This window comes from Natator depressus, chromosome 1 (genome assembly GCF_965152275.1).
Source record: "Natator depressus isolate rNatDep1 chromosome 1, rNatDep2.hap1, whole genome shotgun sequence".
In the NCBI taxonomy this organism is placed as follows: domain Eukaryota; kingdom Metazoa; phylum Chordata; order Testudines; family Cheloniidae; genus Natator; species Natator depressus.
In genome coordinates, this window is record NC_134234.1 from 159,625,848 (window position 1) to 159,638,149 (window position 12,302).

The 12,302-nt window shown below is 42.6% G+C and overlaps 1 protein-coding gene across 2 annotated transcripts in view; it reads left to right on the top strand.

The window, feature by feature from the left end:
- The first annotated feature begins 230 nt into the window (after nt 1-230).
- Nucleotides 231-12,302, top strand: part of VPS26C (VPS26 endosomal protein sorting factor C) — a 33,288-nt gene continuing 21,216 nt past the window's right edge. Inside the window, exon 1 of one of the 2 annotated variants that reach the window (XM_074970121.1) lies at nt 231-360. In XM_074970121.1, coding sequence (XP_074826222.1) covers nt 304-360 — 57 coding nt within the window. In that variant the 5' untranslated portion in view covers nt 231-303. Of the gene's footprint in view, nt 361-9,219; nt 11,823-12,302 lie in introns of those variants that run through there. The other variant, XM_074970132.1, reaches the window with a different exon arrangement.

The following is a 12,302-nucleotide window of genomic DNA, read 5'->3' on the forward strand; positions in this document are numbered from 1 at the left end:
CGCTGCATGCTGGTAACTGTAGTCCGCCCCCTTGTGACGTAGGGAACAGAGGGAGAGGGTCCCGCCGCCGCTAATTCCACCGTTGCTACGACTACCAGGGAACGGGCAGAGCCATGTTGTATAACGTTGCTATTAGCTAGGGCTACAAATGGCGTGGGGCGGGGGGGAGGAAAGACGCTGGTGACCCGGATGTAAATGGCGCGCCCCACAGGGTGGGAGGACACAAGCCAGGAGTTCCGCGCGCGGAGCACGTGGGCGGTCACGTGACTGGACGGGCAGGGGGCGGGGCTGGGAAGCGGAGCGATGGGGGCCGCTCTGGACATCAAGCTCAAACGGGCCAACAAGGTCTATCTGTGCGGGGTGAGTGCGGGGCCCGGCGCGCTGCCGCTGCCCGCGCTGGCTCCGGAGGGGGGGCCGTTGTCCGCCTCGGTAACCGTCGAGTCCCGAGGAGGCCGGGGGGTCGCGGAGCCCCGGGGCCGGGCTGCGGGTCTCTGGCGCCTCCCGCCCCTGCTCCAGCCCCAGGGTGAAGCGCGGGCCGGGGCCGGAATCAAAACGCCTCGCCCGGCCCAGCTGGGGTCCCCCCTCCCCGGCTTGATTCAAGCCGGCGCTGCGCCCGCCCAGCTCCCCTCTCCCTGGCCGCCTGGGGGGCTGGGTTCCGGCGCTGCCTGGCCGCGGGTCTGGGGCGCCGCCTGCCTGTCCCTCGCCGGTAGAGGGGACTGGTCCTGTACCTTCCCGGCCTCTTACCGGCCATCGGGCAAGTAACGGATGACTGAGCACCTGCCTTCTGATTTCCGCTTCCCCCCGGCCGGCCGCCCGCCCGCCCGCGGAGAATGGAATGGTTTTGCTCTCTTGCGACGTCTTAAATAACAAACTTCCACCCTTCTAGCCTATCCCACCTTTTATCCGTTGCAAAATGAACAGGTGCCTATGTGGAAATCCTGCATTATACTGATCTTTTCGGAAAGATGCCACTCTGAAACCTTGCAGTTTACATGGCACATCAGACCTCCGATTTATACACTCGGTTATTCCCCTCCCACAGTCCCCTCAGACTCGCTGACCTACTGTCAATTATTTTGATATTAAATTATATTTATTTTTATGCTGTCCCCAAACTTAATTTTTTTATATACCACAGACTTTTGAATTGGAAAACAAGTGACAGCTTTGTTGAAGGTTGTGACAGGGAGCATGGAATGTAAATGTGGCTTTTGTTATTCGGGGTAGTGTATTTCCTTTTTTTGTGCAGGGACACTGGTGACTAATTCGAGGTGAGGGTTCTCCAGTCCAGAACCATTGACAGCACTTAGTCTTAGTCTCTGCAGCTACATTGAACCAAAAACAGTTAAGAATGCTTACTTGATGTTTCATTGCTGATCAGTTTTAGCTGAAGCAGTCAGTAATTGCATTTAAATCATTATAATAGAATATTAGGGTTGGAAGGGACCTCAGGAGGTCATCTAGTCCAACCCCCTGCTTTAAAGGAGGACCAATCCCCAATTTTTGCCCCAGATCCCTACATGGCCCCCTCAAGGATTGAACTCACAACTCTGGGTTTAGCAGGCTAATGCTCAAACCACTGAGCTAGGGATTCCCTCTTGCTTATAAAAAAACAAATCAAGTTGGGTTTTTTTTGTTTTTTTGTTTTTTTTTAATTAAGGGTCTGGCTGTGTTTGTATGTTGCCACTTTAAAGAGATTAAAGGAAATGTATTCAACAAAGTTACCTTTAGTACACTGACTAGACAGGAGAGCAGAATGATCTGAGAACACAATGTTGAAAGAACTATTTAGTTTGCTGGGGGCTGTACTAGAGATACTGTATGAATCTTTGATCACGTATCCCTAGGAATAGTCAGTAAGTTAAAAATAAATCTGTTTTAATTAATCATGGGAGTTACTTGCATGGTGTAGGTTTTCTGTTCTTTTTTTAGAAAGTTACTTGTCACCACACTTTACGCTGACATTAGCCAGTGGTAATAATGTCTTTTATTTATAGCACCTTTCATTCCAAAGAATCCCAAAATATGCTTTCACAAACAGTACTTGTATAGGAATCCCTTCACCTACGAATGCTCATGTTGCACCCAAGTGGTGCTGTCTAGCTATGTAACTGCAGGTGGCAATATTACACAGTAGTTAAGATGGGGAAAACAAATTACCAAATCCAATTGAAACTGCGTTTGGATTTTAGGCAGATATATTAATGCCTTAATTAACCATTACAGCTTGCTGCATATTTTTGTCACTAATATAATTATATATAAAAACTATGTTAAAATAACAAGGTTGCAACGTCAAGCACTTCAAAGTTAGGAAATGACAGTATGAAGATTCCTTGGGCTACCTGAACTGGGCACCCTTATGCATATCTATTATTATAAGCTTGCTCTGTAGTGCATAGGAATTCTGTGGCAGAGCCACCGGTAGAACCCCGTTATTTTGCCTCGCATTCCAGTGTTTTAAATGCAAGGGAACATCTTTTCTCTTCTTGCAACCCTCTGCCTCAATCACAGTCCGTCCTGTGCAAAGTTTATATCCGAATAGGGCCATGCTGGAGGTGGAAGGGATTCGTAGAAGAATAGAATGCTTTGGCAGTTTTGGGCTGTAGAGAAGCCCATAGGTATCTAGATAAGGATGCCTTAAGTTGGAACAGCTCCAGAGATCGCTCTAATTTATTCTGGGGGCATTACTGGATTTCAGAACAATCTAGACTATGAGAAGCATAAAGGTAGCTTAAAGGTACCTCTCCCATCACCACCTTCCTCTGGCTGTGACTTCAGTGCTGTGCCATCTGAGATGCAGCACAAAATCTGGCCTTCAGAGTCTGTTCCCAACTCTGCCAGAAGCAACTTTGTTCTACTTCTCAGGATATGTCCATGCTGCAATAAAAAACCCGTGGCTGGCCTGGGACAGCTGACTTGGGCTTGTGGGGCTCGGGCTGAAAGGCTATAAAATTGTAGTGTAGATGTTGGGGCTCTGACTGGGGCCTGGGCTCTGAGACCCAATGAAGAGGAGGGTCTTGGGTTTAGGCTGCATCCTGAGCTCTGAATGCCTACACTGCAAGTTTGTAGACCCACAGCCCAAGCCCTGTGAGCCCAAGTCGGCTGACCTGGGCTCTGAGACTCAGTGCTGTGGGGTTTTTTTTATCTCAGTGTAGACCTACCCACTGTTAGGAGGCATGCAAGAATCAACCTAAAGTAAGGGAATGAGGCCTTGCTCAATTATGAAAGCTGTAAAGTGCACCAAATTATTAACACCAGTCAGTGGAAGATCTGAGACTCATGATTCCTTCCTGGTACTGATCACACCTTTCTCCAATGGTTAAAGCAGAATGAAACAGGAAGAGGAGCACTACTTATGCCAGCTAAGTAGTGGAGGGAGGGAAAATGTGGGGGAATTCTTGTCCCACTTACTTTACCCCTTGCCTTCCCCTAGTTGAAAAGGGCAGCAGCTGCTACTAAGCCCTTCCCCTCTCTGAAGTTGTAGTCTGTGCCTTTGGACATGTCAGGGTTGCCAACATATTAAAGATCTTTGGGGTTGGGGCATGCTCAATGCAGATGGAATGTTCAGAGATTTTTAGTTGCAAGCCTCAGACATGTTCCACTGAACATTTGCAAAAACAAACAAAAAGACTTTTAAAAACTATATCTTAATTTTTCCAATTCTGGGTTGGTTTTTCATGGGGACGGCAAAAAGTAGTTCTAACCTGAGCACTGCCCTGGTAAATATCAAGTTCCTGTGCAACACTCTGAAAGCGCTAAAGCTCCTAAAAGAAACTGTTGGAAAATATTTTTTTAACATTAGAAAAACTCCTTATTTTCCCCTAACCTCATTATCAGACGAGGTTGAACTGTTTTTGCTGAAAATGGCTGGAAAATGTCAGCCTGAAGCAGAGAACTGGCATCGAGATTCTCAGCCTAAATGGTTAAAGTTATAAGTAACTGAAAATAGGGGATTATAGGTGAAAGTGTAAGGTAATCTTAACTGTAGACTTCGCGCATGTTACACTAAGGCACTAGGCATTATAGCATCTAAGTGTGAAAACTTTGGGTTTTTTTACACTAATGTACTATATATAACTGTTTTCGTATAGGCTACGGTTCAGAAATAATGTCTTACTGAGCTTTTTGATTTGCTGTTTTATTTTGCTAGAGTGGGCTCTTCATTCTGAAGTTGGTTCCAGTGAACCAGTGTTGCTTGATATCCTACTTCCTTTTGGGAAGACCTAAAGTTCATTACTTAAGTTTCCTTTTCTTGTATATTTCTCTTCATTGTCTTTTTGGCAATGTTGGGCATAACCATAAAAGATACCTTTCATGTTGAATTCAAAGGGAGTTACAGGTGCTTAGCACTACCCTGGCTTTGGTCCAGTGTTGTGACATTCAATTTCTGCTCTCTCAAATACACCTCAAAATTCATCTCAAAAAAGGGAACTCTTAAAATGATTGGAACAATTCCTACTCTGAGTATATGATCCTTTTTTCATTAGCAGCTACCATGTATCAATTATGCAATTCAAAAGGAGGTCACAGTTCCATTATTTATTTATTTATTTATTTATTTTATATATATATATTCCTTTAACACCTAGAATCCCCCATTGAGGATCATCATGCTAGACAAGTAACAAAAAAGACAGTCCTCTGCTTCAAAAAGCTTACAGGGTAGGTATCAGATAGGCAGATGAAACCAGGGCATTGAAATATTAAAAATTTTGGTTCGGGTTCATAGGTATTTCCTGAGTGTCCAGTTCGGTTCCGGTTCAGACACTAACTTAGAATGATGGTTGGGTGACTAGTTTAGCCACCATTTGAACCTGTTCAGATATGTTTCTGGAGATTAATGTGTCAATGCAAGCATAAGAGTATGTAACTCCTAGCAAAAAATACACTGATAAATATTTCTTTGTGTAGAAAAAAATTATTTTTTTCTACAAGTTGTACTGGTGCATGCAAATAACATGCTCCAGAACTCAGTCAGTCGTGAAGTGACAAAATGAATTTCAGCACAGAAAATGTCCTTTCTGTGCTGACTTGCATAGCAGGGACAGGCACTCAGCAAGAAGTGTGAGTAGACAGAGAGGACAGGGAGGTGTTCTGCCATAATAAAATTCCCAAAGTGTGTGTGTTGGAGAAGAAAGAAATAAAAAGTCCTCTAAGTCTGAATCTAACAACAGTAGCTCCAATAACAGGGTATATTTGGGGAAAGTAAGAGTATGGCTAGGGATTTGCGCGCTAATAAAAACTGTCTGCCTGTTGCCACAAAGTGTTGGGCTGGAATAATGAGCTCTTTAGGGCAGATGGAACAAAAAATCACTTTGCTAGTTTATGGGGAAAGCTCCTGGCAGGGAAAATACCGAGAAAGGGGGATGGACTAAGGAACAGGCAAGCAGCTCTGGCTTCCTTAGTCAATAAAGGCCCTATAGACAAAGGGAACAATCCAAGGAGCGAAAGGCAGAAAGAATTTTCAGTCAGTCTTGTAGTGAGAAATAGTCCCAGAAAGTCATAGACCTCTGAGACTTTGGAATTCAGCAGATTGTGAACTTCCCTGAGGCTAGGGTGGGACCTTTTGGGTGAGCCCTTGAGCAGCCTAGTAATGAGAGGTTTCAGAGTAGCAGCCGTGTTAGTCTGTATCCGCAAAAAGAAAAGGAGGACTTGTGGCACTTTAGAGACTAACAAATTTATTTGAGCATAAGCTTTCGTGAGCTACAGCTCACTTCATCGGATGCATTCAGTGGAAAATGAATGCATCGGATGAAGTGAGCTGTAGCTCACGAAAGCTTATGCTCAAATAAATTTGTTAGTCTCTAAAGTGTCACAAGTCCTCCTTTTTCTTTTTTCTAGTAATGAGAGAGTTGCTGAATAAGATGACATATTTGATGCTGCATTATGATGACTGGGTAGAGCCATAGCACTAGTGTGCTATGGAGATCCCGTCCAAATGCAAACAGCTGCAGACTAAACCCGCCAGCAGCAGCAAACAGCTGTTTCTGAGTGTTTCTACTCTGTTAGATCAGTTTTTCTTCACTGCCCAATTATACCAGCACTTCCTACGATAGCTGCGTTTCCTAATTCCTGCAGGTCCTCTTCTGGATTCCTGTGCTTCAGCTTCTCATGCTGTGATCCCTGAATTGCTACTGCAATTCCTTTCTCTAAACCTTTATTATATTAGACTTGTGACCCAATTTCTGTTTAGTACTGACACTTCTCCACTGTTAAGGGAAAAGTACTGATGCCCTGGTGTTATACCAATAAATTAAAAACCAGCAGGATCTTATTAAAGGGAAAAAGGCAAAATACCACATTTATTGTGAATACAGAAAGAATCATAGTAAGCAGTTAGTTATAGCTATAACATTCCATTCAATCTCATATTTCTTCACACATTCATTCATATACACACACACACATGTTGGATCATATTAAAGAAGTTCTGTATTAAAATCACAAATGAGTTTGATTCCCCATAGTTTAAATTCCAGGGTATTACTAATTAAGAGGTCTCTTGGGTTTTGGTACTGTTTCTCTCCCTCTATGTGTGAAACTTGCAAGCTGCTAATTGTGTTAGTACATTCTAAGACAGAATCTGTTCTCAAAGCAATTCACAAAGACTCAAAGCAATACTCTAACAACAGAAACAGCACCCAGAGACTCCCCGCCCTTTTGTTGTATTAACAATTGTGATTAAAATAGAGATAGAGGATGTATGTGGACGGATGCTTGGTGTGGATAACAACTGAATGATCAGGGAGGTGCCAGCCTAAGAATCCAGTGTCCATCGGCTGAAGAAGGCGTCAAGTGGAAATAACCAGAGGACCCCCGGAGGGCAGACTGGAATCCACCCAACAGCCTCAAGAATGGGAGAACCAAAGAACAAGATAACTTCTTGGAGCCGTCAGGAATGTGCTATCTGCTGATTGATTCAGCAACAGCATGATGAAGCAATTCCCATAGACTGGCATAGGAAGAAATTCCTATAAAAATAGACTCTTAAAAAGTGAGAACTTTGGGGTCTGATTCTGCAAACCAACTTCCAGGAGCATCAGATGAGCATCTGACAAGGCCCTGCTCCCTCCTCATGTCCAGGCCACCTGGCCAGTGGCTTGGCATGAGCAACTCTAAGGCTGGTAACTATGATGACAACCTTGCAGAACCTCTGTGTGTGTGTGTGTGTGTGTGTGTGTGTGTGTGAATGTGTGAATAAATATGAGATTGAATGGAATGTTATAGCTATAACTAACTGCTTACTATGATAACAACCTTGCAGAACCTGTGTGTGTGAGTATGAATGAATGAGTGAATAAAGATGAGATTGAATGGAATGTTACAGCTGTAACTAACTGCTTACTATGATTCTTTCTGTATTCACAATAAATGTGGTATTTTGCCTTTTTCCCTTTAATAAGATCCTGCTGGTTTTTAATTTATTGGTACAACATTTTGGTGGAGAATTGCGAAAGGGGGAATATTGGTAAAAGACCTCAGTTATTGTAAATATTGGTGTGCACACCGCCAGCTCTAGTGAGCTAGGCATTTCTATTAGGTTAACCAGACCTGCTGGCCTCCGAGAAGGTAGCAGGGGACCTGCTGGCCTCCGAGAAGGTAGCAGGGAAAACAGATTAAACCAGACCTGCTGGCCTCCGAGAAGGTAGCAGGGGACCTGCTGGCCTCCGAGAAGGTAGCAGGGAAGAACAGATTAAACTAGACCTGCTGGCCTCCGAGAAGGTAGCAGGGAAAACAGATTAAACCAGACCTGCTGGCCTCCGAGAAGGTAGCAGGGGACCTGCTGGCCTCCGAGAAGGTAGCAGGGAAGATCAGGTTAACCGGACCTGCTGGCCTCCGAGAAGGTAGCGGGGAGAAATAGGTTAACCAGACCTGCTGGCCTCCGGGAAGGTAGCAGGGGAAAAACGCATAGATTAAGCTATGATTTCAGAATCTAGGCTGTGTCACTTGCTAAGTAATACCAGCAGTGACAAAGAGATTGAAATATCCATGTTAAGATGTTTAAAAGAAAACAGGGTAAGCCAGTACCAGAGGGAGGAATGGAGTCAGAAGGAACTCCAACCTCACCTTTTGTTAAAGAAATTACACCTTTTAAACAAAACCTTCAAAAATTTGGGCACAGTCCTTGGACTAAACAAGCCCTAGCTGATCTCTGCACTATTTCGGACCTAGAGGATAGATTGGCTCAGTATATCCTCATATACAAACCTTCTAGTGCTGCCAAAAGAGATGCAGCAGCAATTTGGTTGTTGTGTGAGGCATGTAAGGATTGTTCCCTCCGCTTGTCTTCACATAAAGAGGAAAAGGCACAAACGGAAAAGGGAGCAGACAATTCGAAGGTGCTGGCTACAAATACCCAAAGCCAGCTGAAAATAGTGAAAGAGGCACTCCAGGAATACAAAAAGAGTGAAAAACTCAACTCTGCAGAGGCTGGAGGGAGGCAGGTAAAGGGGGAGAAGGTCCTATGTATGGCACCCCCAGGCATAATTACAAAGATAAAGAGTTAAAAAAAAAAAAAAAAAAAAAAGTTAACTCTGCAGAGGCTGGAGGGAATTAAGCAGCTAAACTTTGTGAAAATGTTAAAAAGGAAAAGTGTTAGAGAAAGAGCATTCTTGGTTTCTTTGCAGCCATTCTGAGGGAAAAATGGGCCCTTTTCCAAAGGAATGTCTGTAAATTAGCCAGGCAAAAGAAACTGATTAAATTCATTTGACTGGACAATTTAGTCAAATTTGCTAAAAGAACATAAGGGGGTTCTATTGGAACTTAACTGCCTCAAATGTATAAAGGGAATGTAAGATGTAAAAAAACCAGAGCAGTGTGGAAGGGATGTTAAAGAAAATGTGTATGTATCTATCTCTGTGTGTGTAAATATGTAAAGTTCTAAGGACCAGTTGGTTTTGTTTTAAATAATGCCACTAAAAATCCATTTGACTCTTTAATTCAAAGTTGCAAAACTGACAGACCTTTTTGCTAGACACAGGTAATTAGTGTTGTTTGGCTTTGGGATTTGGCATTTAACCCTTAAAAGGTAACTCAATGCTTTACAAAATTTAAAATGTTTTTAAGTTGTGGCTGCAGCAGTGCAGTCAAAATCAGGAGAATATAAAAAAAAAAATTCTGGATTCTTTTTGTTTGTTTGTTTTTGTAACAAAATAGCAGATGAGAGTTGTAGTACAAAAAAAAAAAATTAAAAAAACAGTGCCTCTCTGAAGCAATAGCAGGGGTGAGGTGCACAAAACAAAAAGAAGCAATGTGAGAAACACTGAGTCTTAAAATGGCTCTGAGTAATCAGACTGTCACTTTGATAAAGGTACATGAAACCTCTGTAAGCAAAAAAAGAAATAGTGACACCTTATGTAAAAATGGATCTGGATAATGTTATAGAAGTTAAACTATGGAAGGAATGTGCATTTGCCCCAGAACATGTGCAGGGTATATTGTAGAAGGGGCAAAAGAAATGCAAACATACCATGCTACTTAATTAAAATGCTATTAGGGCTCCAAAGGGAGCCACAATAGGTTGGGTTTTCTTTTTCAGATTGCTGTGTGTTTTGGAAGCAGAAGTTAAAAGTAATCAAAACTCTGGTGAAAGTTGATGGTGTCCCTTTTAGTGAGCTGCTGATGGCTTTAAATCCAAAAGCAGGAAGCTTCTGTGAAAATGCAAATTACCTAAATGATAAAGGAAGGAAAGAATTAGCAGCACAAAGGAGCTGCAGATAAAGGACATACCTGGTCAGCAAACAAATTGTCTAAATAAAAGGCATGGGATAACAAGATAATTTTAATAAATTTAATGATAATAAGTACCCCTGCAACAATGTATAGTCTGTATGATTTTTGGAAAAACCCTTTAAGGTTGTATGGTAATGATGCTTCTCAGCTATTACCTGTAAATAAACTTAAAGCTTAACACAGCAGGAAAAACATTATAAACTTGGTCTGCTGTATAAGAAGGGAAACTGAGGTACCCCACCTCAGGGATTTAATGACTAAATAGTGGAATAATTTCCCCATAACCCTTAAAAGATAAAAGCCATTGAAACCTGGCCTGCCTATAGAACAAAAACAGGAAAATGTGGGGGCAATTCCTCTGTTTTGCCTGCAATCAGCAAGGGTATTTGTAAAAGAAATATTTTAAGCAATAATCTGCCACCCCAAAAGGGGTAGAAACATGCTCTTTTTGTCTTTCAGAAAATCAGGAAAAGCTGATGCCAGCTGAAGAGCAACCCAATACTATGAATCTACTAGAAACTGTGTTTTGTGTTCTATGTGTTGTCTTGTGTTTTGTCTTGTTGCTAGCACCGTTGTGTGTTTTAAAAAAAAAACAAAAAAAAAACTAAAGACCTGCAGGTAATTAAAAATAAATTAAGCTCTCTGTCCCAGCTACAGGACAGCCTGACACAAAAACAAGTACATGCCAACGTAGACTTGGTCCAAATTGGTCTGGGTAACCTAAAAGCCCGATGGAATCTTTGGCAATGGCTTAATACTACCACATGGCTTATGCATAAAAAAAAAAAAAAAAAAATTAGAAATAGGAAACTACACAGCCATAGCTATGGGATGCACTGAAATGCAGATACTTGCACTAGCTACTTTGGAACACAAATGTCCTGGGTCATATTGGGAAATATTAAGGGTTTGATGCATTTGTTAAAAAAAGAAAGAGATCATTGTTTGACACTTATCAATATGAATGGATGCAATATGTTTCCAGTATTGTGAAACCAGACTTGTTAATGGGAGAAATTGTTGTCAAAATTGCACACCAACAGTCCCTGGAGGCAAAGGTATTGAAGGTTAGCCCACTCCCCATATTACACATGGGATCCTTCTGGCTACCCTGGACCTCGAGCCAGTGGGCTGGGGAGGGAGGGAAGCTATTGGACACTAGAGGTTGTACCGAATGGACTCCTCAAAAGTGGGTGTGCCTCACCTTGCCTGTTGCCCCAGAACCTTGTAGTAAAGATACATCACTAGGATCGTGTATGTGGCATGAATTGGAATCACAAACTCAAATTGCCTCACAGTACCTTCTCTTGAATAGGCTACATAGAAAGTGACACTGACGATTATAAATCTTAGTGTCAAAAGGGGGATTATGTTGGATCATATTAAAGAAGTTCTGTATTAAAATCACAAATGAGTTTGATTCCCCATAGTTTAAATTCCAGGGTATTACTAATTAAGAGGTCTCTTGGGTTTTGGTACTGTTTCTCTCCCTCTATGTGTGAAACTTGCAAGCTGCTAATTGTGTTAGTACATTCTAAGACAGAATCTGTTCTCAAAGCAATTCACAAAGACTCAAAGCAATACTCTAACAACAGAAACAGCACCCAGAGACTCCCCGCCCTTTTGTTGTATTAACAATTGTGATTAAAATAGAGATAGAGGATGTATGTGGACGGATGCTTGGTGTGGATAACAACTGAATGATCAGGGAGGTGCCAGCCTAAGAATCCAGTGTCCATCGGCTGAAGAAGGCGTCAAGTGGAAATAACCAGAGGACCCCCGGAGGGCAGACTGGAATCCACCCAACAGCCTCAAGAATGGGAGAACCAAAGAACAAGATAACTTCTTGGAGCCGTCAGGAATGTGCTATCTGCTGATTGATTCAGCAACAGCATGATGAAGCAATTCCCATAGACTGGCATAGGAAGAAATTCCTATAAAAATAGACTCTTAAAAAGTGAGAACTTTGGGGTCTGATTCTGCAAACCAACTTCCAGGAGCATCAGATGAGCATCTGACAAGGCCCTGCTCCCTCCTCATGTCCAGGCCACCTGGCCAGTGGCTTGGCATGAGCAACTCTAAGGCTGGTAACTATGATGACAACCTTGCAGAACCTCTGTGTGTGTGTGTGTGTGTGTGTGTGTGTGTGAATGTGTGAATAAATATGAGATTGAATGGAATGTTATAGCTATAACTAACTGCTTACTATGATAACAACCTTGCAGAACCTGTGTGTGTGAGTATGAATGAATGAGTGAATAAAGATGAGATTGAATGGAATGTTACAGCTGTAACTAACTGCTTACTATGATTCTTTCTGTATTCACAATAAATGTGGTATTTTGCCTTTTTCCCTTTAATAAGATCCTGCTGGTTTTTAATTTATTGGTATAACACACACACACACAGGTTCTGCAAGGTTGTTATCATAGTTACCAGCCTTAGAGTTGCTCATGCCAAGCCACTGGCCAGGTGGCCTGGACATGAGGAGGGAGCAGGGCCTTGTCAGATGCTCATCTGATGCTCCTGGAAGTTGGTTTGCAGAATCAGACCCCAAAGTTCTCACT